The sequence below is a fragment of the Bactrocera latifrons genome, unplaced genomic scaffold (genome assembly GCF_001853355.1).
Source record: "Bactrocera latifrons isolate USDA-ARS-PBARC rearing strain unplaced genomic scaffold, ASM185335v1 scaffold_89, whole genome shotgun sequence".
Lineage (NCBI taxonomy): Eukaryota > Metazoa > Arthropoda > Insecta > Diptera > Tephritidae > Bactrocera > Bactrocera latifrons.
In genome coordinates, this window is record NW_017537589.1 from 1,011,286 (window position 1) to 1,030,999 (window position 19,714).

The following is a 19,714-nucleotide window of genomic DNA, read 5'->3' on the forward strand; positions in this document are numbered from 1 at the left end:
CACTAAAAGGGAGTCTGGGAAGGTGTTATTGACCTTTTGATGCTCTTAGAAGACGGTTCCGCTTCAAGTAAAAGACTGCAGGAATAATCTCTGCGAAAGCATTTTATATTGTGTGCCTTATGCAATGAGGAAGCATCATGTTATGATAGGGAGTGCAGTGTTCTGACACGTCTGAAGCTTTTTCGTCAGCGTTTTACAACACCAGATGGATGTATCGATGATGTATTCTTAATGACAGATCGAGGGATTGACTTGTATGTTGCCAACAACGCGTCCTTATTACCTTATTCAACTTCAGTGTTGAGTTGCTTAGTCGAAGAGACCGAAACCCCCGGTCATCGTCTACATCAGACTCCGACTCCTCATCATCCTCCACGATCAGTGGCATAAAAAGAAACTTACTACTGACATGCCCACAAATTGTCATTAACCGAAAACCTATAAAGTTCCTTAACTAAGCACTAAATTAAGATATAAAACAATAATTTAGCATAGGGGATCGCAGTAGTAAAAGGCACTTGTGGGCAAACAATTTTGAAAGAAACCTTTAATGGAACCTGGTTCTAAATTGGATAGTGGGCGTAAAGAAGTTGGACAATTAAACTGGCAATCATTCTCCTTGTTGTGTGTTGTCATCATGTGGAATGAGAAGGTCTTAAGATGGCTCCTTCTATTGCAATGTATCACCTAACCAGGTGGAGTTTAAATGGTATCACGAGCATACCAATCCAAACAGAGTAATTTTGCCGGAATAACTGTCCTTAGGCCAATTTTGGCAATGTATATTCGGTTGCCTTCGGAATTCAATCAATATTAGCTATAGAATCTCGATTATGCTGACAAACGTACCGGAAACTCATCTTCAGCCGAACTTAGAACTTTTTCACCTTTTCTATTTCGAACACATAATATCAATTTGATTTGTATACTCATCAAGCATAATTCAATTATTTTAATTAGTATTGAATCCTGTTTATAAGAAATTGTTCTATGAAATATATTTTAGTGTCAATAATTTTGTTCAACATTTTACGTTTGGAAACATATCTTTGTGAAAAAAACAATAGCAAGATCATAATGGAGGATGCTCGGGTTAAGGTTTACGAAGCTGTAAGCCTCTCTCGATTGGAGAACCATGCTAACGTATGTATTTCCGATATAACWGCTARTTATTAGAAAACAATGTRGGRRACTAAGAATATATCAACCATTAGATCGCCCCTTTCGATTGAATTGATTATGAAGGTGGGATCAATTAGGTATAATATTTTTCATTGTACTTTAACATCATTGGTTTTGTGAGCAAATTTAGTTGTCATTTAATAATAATAAAAGATTCTAAATAAAACAAAATATTAGTCGCGAAAAGTTAAAACAAAACTCTTTCGATTACATAACAGTTTGAGATGTTGAGTCTTACATCAAGCATGATTCAACTATTATTATTATTGAATCATATTCACAAGAAGTTAGAAATGTGTTCAATTGAAAAAATTTTAGTGTCAATAKTTTTGTTCAACATTTTGCGATTGGAAACATATCTTTGTGCAAAAAACAATAGCAAGATCATAATGGAGGATGCCAAGGAAAATTACAAATTTTTGATAACCGGCGGTTATCGTCCGAAGATAGATAATTTGGTAAAATATGTTGTCTCCATACGAGGAAGCAATCACAGATGGTTTTTTGGAGATGATCACAAATGTGGCGGCTCCATAATCTCACCCAAAGTAATTCTGACCGCAGCACATTGTGTTTGTAAGCGGTAATCTAATTGTTTGATGTTTAAAAATGTATTAATGAGTACATAAGCGTTTCTATAAATGCAGCCACAGCCGAATCCGGCTGAAACCGTCAGATTTAACGGTAGTTGCGGGAACCCCGAGGCGTTTGGTACCAACTGAGACAACACAAGTCTTAAAAGTTGATAAAATTATACGACACGTCTACTACAAACCTTTAACTTTTCGAAATGATATTGGTATATTGTTGTTGGTGAAAAATATATATGAAGACGGTATTGCAGTACAGAGAATTAGTTTGCAAACCCACCCATTACCGCCCTATACTAAATGCACCGTGCTTGGCTGGGGTCGAATTTTTTTCGTGAGTAAAAGCTTTTATAAAAAAATATGTAGGCGTTGCAGTTATTAATTATTCTAGAGGGGCCCGATGCCAAATGAAATATTACATGTCGATGTCTATATAATGCCAGACAATTACTGTGACGCTAGAACTGACAAATATGCTTTTGGCATGATGTGTGCTGGCGATTTGGCTGATCCTGAGAAAGATTCGTGCAGTGGTGATTCGGGTGGTCCGCTGATATGTAATGGCAGTGTAACGGGTATTGTATCATTTGGCGTTAAATGTGGTATACCCGAACATGTCGGTTATTACACAAATGTGACTTCGTATCTTGATTGGATTCGTGAGAATGGTTTCAGTACATTGAGACCTGTAAATTTTATTTTGCTAGTTGTATTACAAATTTTCTTAATGAGAGGTGTGTGAAGCGCATAACAGACATATATGTATATAGAAAATTAACGGTTGTTGTTATTGCAACAGTTAAATTAAACTATGTTTTATGAGAAAAGTGTTTTATGTGTTAGAGACAGGAGTGAGGAGTTGACAATGTTTTAATGCAGGTGAGCGTGTTAGAGAGCGGTTGAATAAAGCGAGATCGACTTTGTGTTTTACCGAACCAGTATCGAACAGGTTGTTACCGTAAGCGGTGTCATAATGTTATATAAGTTTTTGATGTAATCCAAACCACGGACTCTTACACAATTTTACATTTCTAATTTCATAGGAAGTCAATTAGATGACGACAGTTGCTGCCTTCGTCTAACAGCAAGCTTTAAAGGCATAACGTACATAAATAATTTATACAATAGAATAATAAATATGTAGTTAGTATATAACAGTGTATAGTACATTTGTATAAGGTGAGGCGCCAATTAAACGTTATTTAATATTTACGTACATATGTACATACAAACAAATGTACTTTGCGTTCACAATCTGAACACTCTGGCACTTTATAGTTAACAACAAAATGCTATTGGAGCTCAGTTCAGCTATGGTAACGTAGCCTTTCCAACTAAATACTTATTAACGTACTTAAGTACATACATACATATATTCATACCTACATACAATAGTATATTCGCTGTTATATTTCATGGCACTAAATGATTTGCGTATTCGTACCAAGGATGGGGAAGTGCTTGGCACCCGTGACTCATTATTTGAGAAATCGCAGGTAGTTCAAGAAGCGAAAAAGGTGTCGGACCAAGAAGGTTGCATCTCATTAAATAAAATCACATCAAACATTTTGCGTCGCATTATCATATGGGCCGAAAAATGTGAGGATGCGTCTTATGATTTGGACAATAACAACATGGAAGCATGGAAAGATCAATTCTTAGATGTCGATAATGAAACATTATTCCAAATAATTAGCGCTGCAGATGACTTGCATCAAAAGGAACTCGTCAATAGGGCAATAACTAAAGTGGCTAAAGGCATCAGTGACAAATCAGCACCGGAAATAGCAAAATATTTTAATTTACGTTCGAAAAATGTACACTTGTGAGAATTTATACAATCGGAAATGTGATGAATAAAGTGGAATTATTACTTACAAAGATAATACGTTTGGTATGTACTGGCAAAGAGCAAAACAAAATGAAATAAGAAACACGTAAAGAAAAGCTAAGTTCGGGTATAACTGAACTTTTAATCATACGTTTACAACTCCCAAAGATCAAAGCTAGCAAAGTACCTTCGGGTACACAAGGCTTGTTACTTATATGTAATATGAAGTCCCTCGGTACTGACATACTACTATTAGTAAAGGATTCTCTCAATTATATGTCTTACATTGACTTATATTTTCGGTATAGTGTCAACTATAAGCACTAGTTCCACATATTCAGTACATAGGGGCTTGAATAGTTGTAGTTCGATTCGTGGCTGTCGAATACCAAATTTTGTTGAAATCAGGGGGGTCTCGAGATATGTGAATTAATCTAAAAGTGGGTGGTTTAAGGTTCTCTCATAATTAAAGGGTTTATACGTAAAGTAATAGGACTATTTGCTTTCGCCGCGATTATACTGCGCGCACCGACTGGATTCGGTAGAGGGCGTTCCTATCTAACGAACGATCAGCTGGTCAGTTGTCTTCGAGCACCGGGAGAGTCAGGACAAACATTTTCGCGCGACACGTTTCTGAGAGTGCTGCGTTTTAGCAGAGGTACGAGGTAATATCTGTGTGAAACTTGGTAAACCTGTGACAGAGGCGTTTGATATAACTTATCCAGATGTTGCTTTAGCCAGAAGTGGTGTATTTCGGTGGCATCAGGCCCTTTTGGAGGGCCGGGAAGAGGATGCTGCGACTTCGACAAACACCGACAATGTGACTCGTGTGCACAAAGTTTTGAACTCAGACCGTCGACTAAGTATTCGTTTAATTATGTGGCGTGTTTCATAACATTGTGACGGAGCACTTGAACATGCGAAAGGTATGCGAGAAGATGGTGCCAAAAGTGCTCACTGACGATCAGAAATAACGGCGAGTGAAAGTGTGCTAAGAAAATTTGAATATGTGTGAAAGTGACCCCCAAGTTTTGAATAACGTAAACACAGGTGGAGTCATGAATCTTTGAGGCGATCTTCCTTATCTCTTGAGACAGCAGAGGAGATCCAAGCAGCATGCACCTCGGCTCTCAAGGCTATTCCGGAGAATGCTTTCCGTGGCGACTTCAATGCTTGGAAATCGCCCTGCATCGACTCAGAAGGAACCTATTTTGAAAGATTGTAATGATTGGTTCAACAAATTTTTTCGACTGAGTCCTATTAGGTGATACATACAAGCGTCAGATGAACAAAACTATTATACTCTGTAGCAACATGTTGTTTGATTTTGAAAGATCAATTTGTATGGCAGTAATATGCTATACAGATAGTGGCCCGATCTGAACAATTTCCTTGGAGAATACCCCATGTCAAATTTTGTAGAGGTGTCTCATCAAATACCAAAGTTTTCCATACATGAACTTGATTTTGGTCGGTCAAGTTGTGTAGAAGCTATATGCTGATAGAGCATATATAGAGAGACGATTGTGGTTAAAACGACTTAGATCGTATTTCTAATCATTTATAATATTTACTTTATAGGGTTGCTGACGTTTTCTTCTAGGTGTTACAAACTTCGTGGCAAACTTAATTTACCCCGTTCAAGGTATAAAAAAGCAAAAGAAATTGAGTCTAAAAATGCATTTAGAACAAATGCTACCTTTTTCAACAATAAGTACTAAGTTTAACTACTACATAATTCTATGTTACTTTTTAAAACATTCAAAAGTCCTTAAATAATTTTTTTCAATATTTCTTATTATACTCTCATATTAATACTCTCATATTTTTACAATGTAATTCCATTCCTTCTGTACAAGCCACCTATCGGTTAAGTCACCGGTTAATCACCTAACAGCGCCCCCAGCGACTTCTTTTCAAGTTTCCATGAGATTTTTAATTCCACCTAAATTTATGTAAGGTGGCAGCATTCATACCAACAGCAGCTGTTTCGGCGCTCACATGAAATTAGTTTAGTTTGTGTGAGTGTAAAATTGTGTGCATTTTGCTCTGACAACTATTCTTTCGCTAAATTTTTCGCGTTGATTTTTAGTTTGTGTTCTTTCACAAATAATCGGGATTTTAGCTCATAAATATACATAAATAAGTGATAATCCGTAATCAGTGAATACACGACATAATCGCTTTTGAAAAAATTGTATATTTCGCTGTAAGAAAGTGTGAATGAACCATGTTGGAGCGCGTAAAATTGCAGTTTTGATTGTATTAGTGCGGTTGCAAGGGGGAGAGACACGGCTACTATCAGTAAAATAAAATGTGCCAACGTAACGTTGTAAGCGACGTAACGTGAGTGGTCGTTTGTTTTTGTGTTTATTACGTATGTTTTATCTCATTGCCTTTAAGCCGGAGAACTGCCGTACTAATAAAAAAGTTGGGATAAGTGTTGCCAATTTTCATACGTTTCGCGTTTGTTTTGTTTGTTTTGATCGCGCTTATTGCACGTCGGTAAAACAGTGTACGCCGGTTTTCGCGGACAAATTTTGGTGAATGCTATTTTTCGCAATAATAATTGTTTTGAATCTCTATATATTACACTGTTAGCGAAAAATAAGTGGTGTTGAAATAAAATTTTATATATATTAAGTGTGAATTTGCAATTTTACAAGACGATGGATCAATTTCAAGCTTCGTTGGATCCGAGAAAGCAGGAGTTGCTCGAGGCGCGTTTTCTTGGAGTCAGGGTAAATATATAAATATTTAGTACAAATGAAATATACACGAGTATCTGTATATGTATAGTCAAATATTATTTATTTACAGTATTTATTTATTGGAAACAAATTAGTAATGTGCAAGACTATATATTTGCGTAGACTGGGTTTGGTTGGATTCAATTTGGCTAAACACGGTGTTGAATTGTTCATAATTTGATACATTAAACATCTCCAATAAGAAACTTAGTCAATCTTGGAAATAATAGCTTTAACAAAGCTGTGAGCTATAAATAGAAATATAAGGAGTTCATTACTTGGAACAAAAGTGGGGATCAAATTCTTTGTCAATAGTTGTTCTAAATCAAATTCGATATCAAAATATAATATCAAGCTTCTTATCGCTTACTAACAGTTTTTTTTTGCAGAAGGTTTTTCGAAAATAAAATTTTTTTGTTGTCAAAGCACTTTAAAAAAATCGTTTTAAGCGGAAAAATCGTCACGTTTGTTATTGCAAAATAATAATTCCTTAAAAATGGGAAAAAGTTAACTAGTAAACTATGTCTAGAAATAGAGGCATCGTACCCCGTACCCCGTAAGTGGGTACCTAATTAAATAATTAATTTTTTTATCCATATAACTATTAAAAGTAGGTTTTTTTTTTAAAAATATATAGAAGGTAAAATGAATACCATATAAGAATATATTTTACATTTACAAATTAGTTTTTAAGCCCATCTTTTTTAAATGTAAATTTTCTTTCAGTTCCTGTTCTCTTATTGGTTCCTCCATTATCAACTTTACAATTATTATGCTCCCAGTGGTCTCCTTTGTTGTTAATATCACGGTTTATATTGCCAAGGTGCTTTTACCATAGTTAACCACACTTCGATTTCTATCCTCTCCCCTGTCTTGTCTGTTTATAGGCACTACCTTCATTGTTGTCTTTGCCACCGCCACATGCTGCCATTGGCAAGTGATGTGGATGGCATTCCCAACTGATAGCCGAAGTGTTTTGTTGCTGAGATTTTCAGTTTCGTTGCAACAGCAACTCTTTCAGCAACGTGCTGTCTGTGCGGTTTGTTTGCCATTCGCCGGTTATAAGAGATATTTCGTACTGTGACTTGGCCGACACATTGCCTTTGGCTGACTGAATTTTGCGTTTGTGATGAATTTTGTTATTGTAATTACTTATTTCTTATGATGGGATAGTAAATTTATAGAAATTTGTGCAAAAATATAATATAAAAATAAAGTAAACAATGTTAAAATGTGCACATGTTAGTATATATGGGTATACTGCATTTATTTTGTGGAAAACATAACTACTACAAAAAAAAACTATAAAAAAAAATCAAACATAAGTGTAACAGTGTAGCTCACCGTGCCATTGAACGAAGACGTTGTGAGAGTATTTACTTATATTTTATTCCATACATACATAATTAGATCAGGTGACACATCCAGTAGTAAGTGCGAGTATAGAGGACAACAAAAATTATGCCACTAATTAAGCAACGAAAAATCAGTCGTTTTAAGGTTAGTGCTAAGAAAAAAATTATATATTTATGCACATAAATTAATATGCCATATATACATATATACCTAATACTATGTACATATATATGTATATATGGATGAAAAAGCTTTGATTTATTGACAGAAAATGTTGATTGGTTTGGTTGGGGTTTTAATCAGGACACTTAACGCACTTAATGTGACCTATATAAGTATTTCGTTTTTTTTAAATACTGTAAATTGTGTTAAATATGTACATAAGTATGTCCTTCATTTAAAATTGTATAATAATTTCAATGCAGTGAAATATGACGCAAAAATTGTTTTAGAGTTTGTTCCAGTTGCGTTCACTAAACTGGTATGTGACTGATTATTGTTGTTGTTGTTGCGGCGGTAAACATTTCGGAAATAATTTTGAAGATTACTGCCCAGTTAGTGGGATAAAAATCCGACACACTTCCTGTAACGTTGACACGACTATCGTTTATAAAATACCCAGCTATTTGCCCTTTTCCTTAAAAAAAGTGCAAAAAATAACAAGCAGATATTTTAAAAAGCTTGCTGTAAGGTTTCTCTCTTATTTCATACATAAATCTAGCATATTGTAAAAACTTTCTATTTTCAACTGTCATGAACTCATTCATATTTATTGTCAGTATAGAATTTTGAGCTGAATTTTCATTTGTTTGTATTTTTAACATTTTAATTTTTTGACATTTCCTTTAATTTTGTGTTGAACATTTTTCGAGTTTGTTTGGTAGCGGTAATATTGTGTACTTTCATTTGACGTTGCACCTCTCAAGGCCTTCAGCGCGATATCAACATTTGTAGCGTCTCAACAAATATTTTTGTTTGTATTGAGTAGAGAAGAAAGATGTCTTGATGAAACCGTGTTTATTTAAAGAAATTAAGCTAAAAATTTCCAAGTTTCTCAGTGGATGTTATTAGTAAGGCGTAAGTAGTTGAAAAAATGCATAAGGACAGCATGATGCTTCGCTCGAAAAGGTTCAATGTGCAAGTGCCACCCGATCAAATTTGATCCAGACTTATGCATATAAACTGTGCGCGCCAACTGAATTGGTATTTTTTTTGGAACAATCTTTTTTATGTTCATGTGAAGTTTGATCTCAAAACGTCAACTAGTGTGTATTTGGAAGATGTTTGTTTGCAACGCGATAAGGTTATCTAGAGATTCTTGGCGTAAAAAATTCGAACAACTAGATTGTTTAAAGTTTTTTGTTACCAATGGAACCACGGATCGGAATCGTTGAAAATATTGCAGAAGTTCCTTTTATGACGATCTCAAATATTTGAGTGGCACAAAGCATTAAATGGAGGTCGGGAAGTCATCCAAATCTTGCCCTTATTAATGTGGATAACATAGAAGTATTAAAGAGAGAGCAGAGACCCTCAACATATCTCATGGATCGACTCAACATATTTTAATTATGAAACGTGTCAAAGCAATACTCGAAGAAAAACTTTAAATCCTTTGCAGAAACGACTTTGAGTAGAGGTCGCATAAAGATGCGAAAAAAACAGAATTCACTGAAGGCAGTGAAGGTCAACCCAGGCAAGATATTTAAAACTCATCCGGAAAAGGACAGCGTGGTTTAATTTTTAGTGTTTAAAAAAGTTTAATATGATTTCCGGCAAAACTACGAGACCTATAGAAAAAGTTATATGGCAATGAAGAGATTTACAAAATAAAATTTCAAATAACAAGTACGTAAGTCGACTAAAAATATATCTATAGCAACAGACAGTCGTGTCGTCATGTAAAAAGGACCCATTCAGGCCATATTGGTAAGATAATATCTTCCCGAACGGTCCGATGAATGCTAAAACGAGCTAATTTACCTGCCAGGTTAGCGAGAAAAATATCTCTACTGTAAAAAACAAATTCAGGATAAGATTATAAAATCGTGAAAAATCATAGAAATTGGTCCAGTCTAGGTAACAGAAAAAAATATCACAATATCTTGTGGTGCGAGAAAAAAAATTCATTTGTTCGGGAATGATGCCAGACGCAATGTTTGCCGCCGAAGGGCAAATAGTTGCATACACGGTTTACAAAAAGAACTGATGAACATGATGGAGGGTACATAGTGGTCGGAAGCTGCTTTTCGTGATTTATTATATGACCAATACATCACCTTACCGACACCATGAATAGATTTCAATATAAAGATAAATCGGACTACACGATGAATGTCCTAAACATACTTCGAAGTTGATAGCAGATTGGTTCCAGTACAACGTCTCGAGTTCTCTTAATAGACCAAGTCAGTACCCCCAATTGAATCCAATTAAAAACCTTTGGTGGGAACTGAAACAATGGATTGGGGAACAATTATATCAAAATAAGGTGCAGTAAGTTTTGTGTAAAAAGTCTGGGATAGATATAGATCTTTTCACTACCTAAATTATTTTTTATATTAATCTTAATGTTTATTATTTTAACTTTCGTTTTTGATGGGTTTCAAACTGGTATGGAATTTTTCCTTTTTTTTTTATAATTTTATAACACTTATGGGCTATATAAAAACAGATGTGGGGGGTTTTGGTAGAAAGTAGTCATCTAGAGCATGACAAGATACTGTGTTCGGCTATATTCATACACCCGTATAAGTGCCACGAAAAACACGCAAATTCATAGCTAGAAGCTTGCATACATACACGCTTGTATATATACTTTCATACGAGTAAACAAATATGCCGACTTGCAAACAAACGGCCCATTAATGGAACCTATATTAGCGCTACGATTGGATACTGACTCCTGTTTCTTATTGGGGTTGGCAGCCATATTGTATATGCTCGTGACCGTCCCCCGTTTGCAACGTTCCGTTTATTTGTGGTTGCGTATACGCCATCGTGTTACCCTGTTGTTTTGCCATACCTTCTGCCTTCGTGGAAGATGATAGGGTTTAATAAAATGCTTGCTTCCGCTTCCCACACATAACGTTCTTGCATGGATTTATGTACCTACCGTTACTCTATATGCATATACATACATATCATATATAATATGTTTTATTATACTTTTTCTCATGTAAAATAATAAATTTTTCATTTCATGGCAACTGAGGGGAGAAATATTATTTCGAGTTGATGTTCGCTCTTGATTGTTGTTTCAGTTTTTAAACCAGATATTTTGTGAGATTTTCACCATTTTCTTTATAAGTCAAGCTTTGGCATGTTTAGAAAAGCAGCGTTCAGATTATTTTCATTAATTTTTTTTAATGTAAGAGGTTGCATCCACTTGCAAGTAAAAAAAACGTTTTTTTTATTTCATTGATATATATATACATAAAAATAATGTACATTTACTGAATTTAGTAAATTCATTTCATATTTTAATGTAAAAATTCACGATTTAAATATATTTTTTTTGGTGAGATGAATATTTTAAGTTAGTGTGTACAGTACAAATAGCGATCGTATGTCAAAACGTTCTGAGTATGCATACGGTCTAAAATGTCAAACTTTACGGCAATATTGTAAATTGCCCGATTGCAATACTAGGGCTGCCAAATTACAAAATAAAGGGTGATACCTTTCGAGATTTCCAACGTTTCTAAAGAAAAAACACAGAAACTTCAAATCTAATGGGGAATATTTATTATCATTCGAAAGGACATTCTTTGGCATTTATTGTTTGAAGATTATTTCTTTGAAATGTTGACCGTGTCTACATTTCAGATGGTCCATCTGCTGAGTCCAATTTTCGATGACTCGTTCGAGCATTTGGAAGGGTTACATTAACGGTTACTTTCTCAACGGCATCATTTTTGAAGAAATATTGACCGATGATTCCACCGGCTCACAAACCGCATCAAACCGTTTTTTTTTTGTATGAAATGGTAGCTCTTGAATTTCTTAAGGGTAGTCTTCGTCTCGGATGTGATAATTTTTTTTTTACATAGCCATTTAGCCAGACATTATTCTCATCGCTGAACAAAATTTGGATCTAAAACATCGGATCTTCTTGGAACTTTTTAAGACCCTATAGATCGGATCAATGTCGTTTGGGAAGGTCGATCAGTTTCCGTTCTTGCACAATCTATATTTTGTACGCTTCCAATTTAAAATTTCGTCGTTCAATTCGTCAGTCCGAGTTGCTGCGAACGGCGCCTATGACTATATAGGATACTTTCAGCTTTATTTACCGTGGTTTATTCGGTCGAATATTATCCAATAATGAATGTTGGGCCTCACGATGGTTTTGCGAATAGTATGCTCAGTAGGCCGATTATGTTGATCATAAGTTGAGCGAAGCGCGCGAAACACATTATTTAGTCCTCAGTTCAAGTTGATTAAAAAGGAACTGAGATTGTCGGACGAGTATATATCAGCATTGTATATTGGCTTTATCATACGCTCTCTCTCTCTGAACCGTATAGTCGACCGAAACAGTCATAAGATATGTTAAGGTTTGAGACCTTGGCGTTTTTGTTCCTAAAAGCTATATCTAAAGTTACGGTACAATAATTTCAACTAGTCGAAACTGATAAAATGACACTTAGCTGAACTTTGTCTCTCATCTATGATATTTCTATTATGATATCGAACTAATAGATGCCAAATTGAATTCAAATTTTAAATTCCAAATAGCTATATTTAGTATCTTACCTTGTATTCTTTAGTCATTACGTCAGTTTGCAGTGGTTCAATGGACAGCTTTATCGTAACATATGCAAAAAATAAATGTACATTTATATGAGTGCAATAGAGTGAAGTTTCGGTGCTTTCAAAATTAATATTTTCTCTACACCTTTTCATTTGAATGAAAACTTTTTTAATCTAGTCACTTTTTCAGTAAAGCAAAGGGAAACTATTCGTCGTGAGCTAAATCTTCGAAATACAGTGCGTCGGGCCGCGTAACAGCTAACCGAAGGGATGCCTTGAAGAAAGAGCAACGCGGAACTCTTCCATATAAAAATGTATCACTTGTGAAAGTTTGAGACCTTAGCATTTCTATATGATGTCAATGTTATTAACTAAGTGACTCAATTACCCAAACTCATTTTATAGTCGCCCAAGAGAATATCACAAATCTTTGGGATGGTTTTCTGGCGTTACTGCAAATAATTAAGAGCTACTCCAGCATCCACTTCACACATTACTTTCGCATACCCAAATTTTCATGTGTGATATATGCAAAAAGATTTTTAGTATCGGTTATATTGCTTAACCTCATTTTGCCGTCACCCAAAACTTATTACTGTACATTCAATGGGTGTTCGAATGGCTTGTAACAGGTTAATGAAAAGTCCCCGACCTATCATAGTAAAACACCTTTTTTCTTTGCAAAATTTGTTTTATTATATTCCACAGAGTTCTTTTGAAGTGTGATACACTGAATATAGCGTTTCTTCAAACGGTCTAGTAATAATAATAATATTAATCGCTGTGTTGAAGGCCCTTTATAATCCAAGTAATCAATAAAAATCATTCCATGCACATCCTAAAATAATTACCTCATAACCTTGTCAGCCAACACTTGTATTTTTTCACGCTATGGAGCGGACTGTCGATTGGACTTTGTGTGAAATGATGATCACATATAAATGCAAAAAATCGGTTTTATTACAAATGAACCTCTGCATACACAGCTCCGAATTATTCACTGATCATTATTTTTGGTCAAAAGTGTTTCACGAGGCACCCACTTTACGCAGAGCTTTCTCATACCCAGAAATTCCTGCATGATATAATGTACACGTTTAGTTGATATCTTTAGATTGGCTGCTATCTCGAACAATTTCACTTTACGGTCATCCAAAATTATTTTGTGAACTTTTTTGATGTTTTCGTCTGTGTTACAACTTCTTTTGGGTGTCCACTGTGTGCACCGTTCTCGATGCTCATTTCACCGAATCTAAACTCAGCATACCAATCCTTAATGGTTGATTTTCTGGTGGTAGTGTCCGCAAACTCGTCATCAAGTTAATTTTTACTTCAATTGTATTTTTCCTTTAAAAAAACAATCAAAATGATGTAAACCAAATAGTAATGATACCCTTTCTGAAGGTTAGGTCTAAAGAAAAAATCATATGCATTTATGATCAGGTCGGGATCTTATTATAACATGCTATTTTTATTTACAAGAGATATTCAATAAAATTTGATGGCTCGCTCTCATAGAAATGTGACAGAATTTGAGCTCCACCTCATATATTATATAATGAAACGGGATATTGAGTTTTTATAAGTTTGTAACACCCAAAGGAAACGGCGGGGACCCTTTAAATTATATATAATAATTGGTCATCGTGATAATGATCGACCCAGCTCGATTTGACCATCTTCGTTTATCTATCGTACGCGAACTAGTCCCTCAGTTTGTGAGATATCGGCGTCAACTTTTGAAGAGGTACTTTTCAACCCAAAAAGCAATATTCGATCATATTGTACAGATCCCACCACTAGAGAATATAGCTGCCATACAAACTATGTATACCCTTTGCGATAAAAGAAATGCACCTGTGAAGGGTGTTATAGGGTCATGTTAGCCGAAGCTAACGTTTTTTTCTTGTTTAGTATATTTTTCGTATGACATTAACTCCTTCGAACTTATTATATACCTGGAAAACAAACCCTTCAATATTCAATATTAATGTTAATGTACTCTGCGTGCATTTTTTCTAATCTTTAGAACCTTGCTGTAATTTTCTGATGCAATGAAATTTTCGTTCGCCTCGTCCAAGCGCAAGGTATACATAATTTATATGTGTGAATGAATGTATGTTGTTTTTGCACCGAGCTTAGATTTCTGCACATTTTAACTTAGATACACATAAACTCAGCATCGAAGCTGCCACAAAATAGGTGGCCTGGCCTGGCCGGGTGCTTGTTAGCCCGTTTCGGCTAGGCTTTTAGGTCCCTGGCTGAATGGCGTTGCAGCGCATTTTGGTACAGTTGGGAGGCGCTGAAGTTGTTGTCATGCAAGCGCATTCCATACACACAAACACATATGCTAGCTGAATACATACATATGTACAGGGTGTATACAAGCATATGTACTTTTATAGGACGCACGCACCTTCGAGTGGACGGACGAGTATGTATTTGAAATTTAGAATTTTTGGCATTTGGCTGCAAGTATGAGTGTGAGCGAGTCGAATGTTGCACACAAACAGCTAACAACAAATCCGACACGACAGCTATACAATAACAACATATGAGCAACAACAATTGCATTCACCATATTGCCCACTGTGATACTGACTACCTACTACCTAGTATTATTATGGTGGCAGTTGGGGCCAGAGATTGGACTGCCCGCTGCGTCAACGTCGTCGTCGTCGTCGTCATTGCTGTTGTTGTTGTTGTTGTTGTCGTTTGTATCGTTGTAGTCGGCGTCGCTGGGCTGTGTTGCATTACTTCGATTATTGCTCAGGCTCAAGTGCAATCATTGGCGTGTTTTGTTGTTGCCACGTCGTTGGCGGAAGCTTTTGGTCATTGCATTAACTGTACACACACATACATACATCTAGATATGTAACTATATTATTGTTTCGTTGCTCTTGCAAGCTCCTCTAGCTGCTAATGTTGTTGTTGTTAGTTATAAGTAGTTGTTGTTTTTGGTTGTTGATGGCTGTTGGCTGTTGGTTGTGTTTCGTGACTATTTTGACGCTATCGATGGTACTGTTTCATTTCTACTTACATGCAATTCATATTCATCTGCATATTTCGTATGCTCAGCCTTTCGCGTTCCACTCATCGGCTCCACCACCAACATCAAATGGTGGTCCTCGATGTTATTGTTGCATGCTCGCTTTGTTGGATTTTCGTCGGCACCTGCAACCTGCTACAGATTGAATATTGCGCAAATATACACATATATATAGATGCATATATATGTACATACATATATCCATATCTCCATACATACATATAAATATGTATGTGCGCTGCATTTCATTCCATTTCAGTGCACTCGGTGCTTCGTTTCTATGCATGAGTAGTTACGAACGCATACAAATATTGCCACACAACTTCATTCATATTTACACGAGGCCTACGAACACTACATCTCGAACAGCCCATTTACATTTGGTTTGATTCTTTTCAACTTGTCCAACTTTACCTTTTAGCTGCGTTGAGCTTTACGAGTCGGTGCAATGTTTTATTGCTACCTATTTCGATCTTTTCACCTATCAACAGGCGTTAAATTATCACTTAAGTTAATGAAGAACTTGTAAGTACATGATCCTTATGGCTTAGTAATCGTAGTGGAGACCAATGCTCATGCGTTCAACTTAACACAAAATTGGCAATGTTTGATGTTAACAACGGGTTTTTCAATAACAGCGCTCCTGTGAAAGTAGATGTCATTATGTATCGCACTCGATTTCATGGCTACCATCGGGCACTCTTGCAGAGAAGTCCAGACGCTGAACCCAATTTTCGACGATTTTCAAGCATAAATCGGGCGATACTGCTGCAATTTCACGTTCAATATTCGTATGAAGTTCATCAATCGTCCTGGCTTGTTAACATAGACCATAGACCGAGGCGGCCAATTGACTGGGCCACTTCGTGAGATAACGTTCGCCAAACTTGGTTTGCAATAAATTGATTGTGACATTCGCTGTGTGGTTTGTTTCGCCGTCCCGTTAAGACCACATATTCTCCAAGTCCATATCATCCAATTCGGGCCAAAAATATTCGGTTATCATTGAGCGGTTCAAATTCACAGTAACGCGCCGGTCTTGATCATCACGGCAGAAGTACGACGCAATAACCCTCCCAGCCCATAAACCGCACCAAACCGTAATTTTTTCGGGATGCAGTAGTGAGTCATGGAGTACGTGTAGATTGCTGCCTGATCAATAACGCAAATTTCGCTTATTGACGAAGCCATTCAGACAGAATTGAGCCTCATCGCTGAAGATGATTTTTCGTTGAAAATCCGGATCATTTTCAAGTTGTTGCTCTCCCCAATTCGAACATAGTTCGACGTCACAGAGATGCCCAACGTTTGAGAACGACGTGTGAGAGACTGTTTGTCTCAATTGATGCGCTAGCGGTCGCAATATTATCCGCACTGTGGACACTTCTTTGCCTCACTGGAACGGGAACATTTTGTACTAGACACCACAGGCTCAATTGTTGATCTGACAGGACGATTACGACGAACATAAATTGAACGTAGCGCTCTTAAAGTTGAGGAAACTGACTCCGAATTTTGATAGTAAATTTTAATAATTTCGACTCGTTGTTGGATCGTATAACTTTCCATGATGAAATGGCAAACGTAACTGAAGAGAAATGTCAAAAGAGTGGGGAAAAATATGGCGTTGTTTGCTATACATATCGGTCTACTTTTGTAGCATCCCTATTGAAAACACCGTTACATGCATTTTCATCATTTCAACTCATGTTGGCATACAAGGTGCGCTCCAAAGTAAACAGGACTTTTTGAATCTAGCGACCCCTGGTAGCGCCATCTATATGTCGACTGGTGTGTTAGAATTTGGTATCTTAATTGATTGTCCAGTGAGAATTTCATGACATTTCATTGATTTAAAGTGAAGTTATAGCGTTTTAAGTTCAGTATGTTTGTATTATCGGTGCGAAAATGAGCTTCGACCGAAAAGACAACCTTAAATTTTCTTTTAAAATTGGTAAAACTTTTACCGAAACGTTTCAATTGAGGCAATAAGTTTATGGCGATGATTGCACGAGTGGTATCAACGTTTTCAAAGTGATCGTGAGGACATAAATGACGATCAAAATCAATGAAATTCCGTGATCAGCGGAAATTCCTTCGAAACTGTGCGTGAATTCATCAAACATCAGCCGAAATCATCATTGAAATTCATGAAAATGGAATTGAACATCTCCAAAAAACCGATTTCTCGCATTTTGACTGAACCTTTGGGCTTACGAAAGGTGTGTGCACGGTTTGTTCCGCACAAATTGACTGACACAACCAAAAATTGCTCAGAATCCAACATTCGAATGACGATTATTTTATCAAAATTCGCATTTTAATCATTAACATGAAACGAAAGCGTTAAGCAGACGTAGAGGCCATTCAAATGACTTGCACCGGCATACGGGTCAACGAGCTAAAACACTCGTTCGACATGCTTTTTTACCGTGAAAAAGCTGTATTGAAGCAGAAGGAGACTATTTTGAATGAAATAAATTGATGTTGCCGAAAAAACGATTTGTTCTGTTTTTATTTTAAGTCCTGTTTACTTTGGAACGTTCCATGTAGCCTTACAGTTGCATTTCTTAAAGGAACTATACGAATTGGGTAGTCCGTATGGCAGCTATATGCAATATTGTATTGCAGCGTTGCCTTGGACAGTAATCCAAGTCAAATTTCGACAAGATATCTTGTCAAAAACAAAAAAAAAACTTGAATTTGAACGAGGAGTTTGAATCAATTTGTATTTATATTGTATGGAGTCTCCGAACTTTCCTTCTGGGTATTATAAACTTCGTGGCGAACTTAATATACCCTGCGCAAGCTATAGAAATAAGTGTTCAGCCTTCATATTAAGAACTTTTGAAATACAATTTTTTTTTATATATATTTTTACGACTCATCCATTAAACATTTATTAATAAACAATCAAATCGCCACCTACACAAATAATAGTTAAAAAAAGTATTCCGCATTGATCCCGTAATAATGGCAAGATCGAGATCACACGAACAGTATTCGTCGCACAACAAACGTAAATTATTGCATTGCAATGGCCAGACTATGCAAGTAATATCACATTTTGCTATTGTTGCTTTAATTGCATTTATTGAGTTCAAATTCTCAACAAAGTTCAATGAACTAAAAACCAGAAAAGGCAGCAAATGATACAACGAAACAGCAAAATAGCTTTAGTGCTTATTGTTAGAGGGGCATTGACTACCTTTCCAGGCATAGACATAGTCTGTGTGTTTGCGGTGATGTAAAGAAATATACATACATATATATATGTATATGGGTAGTATACATTTTAGTATATATACATATATACATGCTTTGATTATGCAGTAGCGGATCGATCGACGCGCTCTTGACTGGCTCACGTATTGACCACTCTTTGCTCACATCACACGCTGCCATGAAAAACTTCGGTGTGCAGATCTACTTTAAAGCATGCATATGTATAAATGTGCATATATAGACATTAATAAAAGTACATTGCATACTTACTACGCGCCCATTGTATTTATTTATATGCCGTTTAATCGTTCGCCATTTGTATTTGCTATAAACCCATTTAGGGGTGCCATTTCTAAAACTTCTAAAACATATATTCTATATTTCTTCCAGTGATCCTTATAATTGATTTTAAAACGTCATTAATTACACTATTGCAAAAGTAGGTCTCGAAATCTGAGTGCGGAAGTATCTACTTTTATCCTCATACTAAATCAAATTTTCTCAAAAATGTAAGCTTTTTGGTACATTTTTTTTTTTTACATTTTTCTTCTGTATCAAGAGCCGTAACATCCAATCGAAATTCTCGTGTATCTTTACGCTAAATCAGCGAACTTATGAGTTCTGCCCGCCTCTTTTGGCATTCAATCAAGGTAGGACCGTATCTACTTGTTGTCTACTTTAATGTCTCATGGTGTTAAATCTGAGTACGGAAATTGTCAACTGAATATGAAAATATTTCATATTTCTCTGAAGACGATATCTCAAATAGTTTTTTCAGTTACAGGCTTCGGTCCACTATTTACAGAACAGCAACCTGCCAGAGGCATCGCAGCTTCTCAACCACATTCTTTGCCCCTAGCAGTTTCAGTTCTACGGCTTTCCACTTCTTTTCCGTAATTTGTGAAAGGGGGTTGCTACGTTCAATGAGTGCCACGAGTCCGCCGTTACTCTTCCAGCGTCATCCTTTTTCTTCGGT

General features: G+C 36.1%; 3 protein-coding genes across 3 annotated transcripts in view; all 3 read left to right on the forward strand.

The window, feature by feature from the left end:
* The first annotated feature begins 1,432 nt into the window (after nt 1-1,432).
* Nucleotides 1,433-2,627, forward strand: LOC108977410 (anionic trypsin-2-like). Its single transcript, XM_018947079.1, has 3 exons — nt 1,433-1,765; nt 1,830-2,106; nt 2,164-2,627. The coding sequence occupies exons 1-3, from the start codon at nt 1,476-1,478 to the stop codon at nt 2,512-2,514; spliced, it is 918 nt and encodes a 305-aa protein (XP_018802624.1). The 5' UTR covers nt 1,433-1,475; the 3' UTR covers nt 2,515-2,627.
* Nucleotides 2,628-2,942: 315 nt separating this feature from the next.
* On the forward strand, nt 2,943-3,658 carry LOC108977411 (SKP1-like protein 7). The gene has a single exon (XM_018947080.1). It carries the CDS (start codon nt 3,188-3,190, stop codon nt 3,599-3,601), a length of 414 nt encoding a protein of 137 aa, XP_018802625.1. The 5' UTR covers nt 2,943-3,187; the 3' UTR covers nt 3,602-3,658.
* A 2,295-nt stretch (nt 3,659-5,953) lies between these two features.
* LOC108977416 (serine/threonine-protein kinase tousled-like 2) overlaps nt 5,954-19,714 on the forward strand; it is a 186,751-nt gene continuing 172,990 nt past the window's right edge. The window contains exon 1 of the mRNA XM_018947087.1: nt 5,954-6,344. Within this exon, the coding sequence (XP_018802632.1) occupies nt 6,273-6,344 (72 nt within the window). The 5' untranslated portion in view covers nt 5,954-6,272. The remainder of the gene's footprint in view (nt 6,345-19,714) is intronic.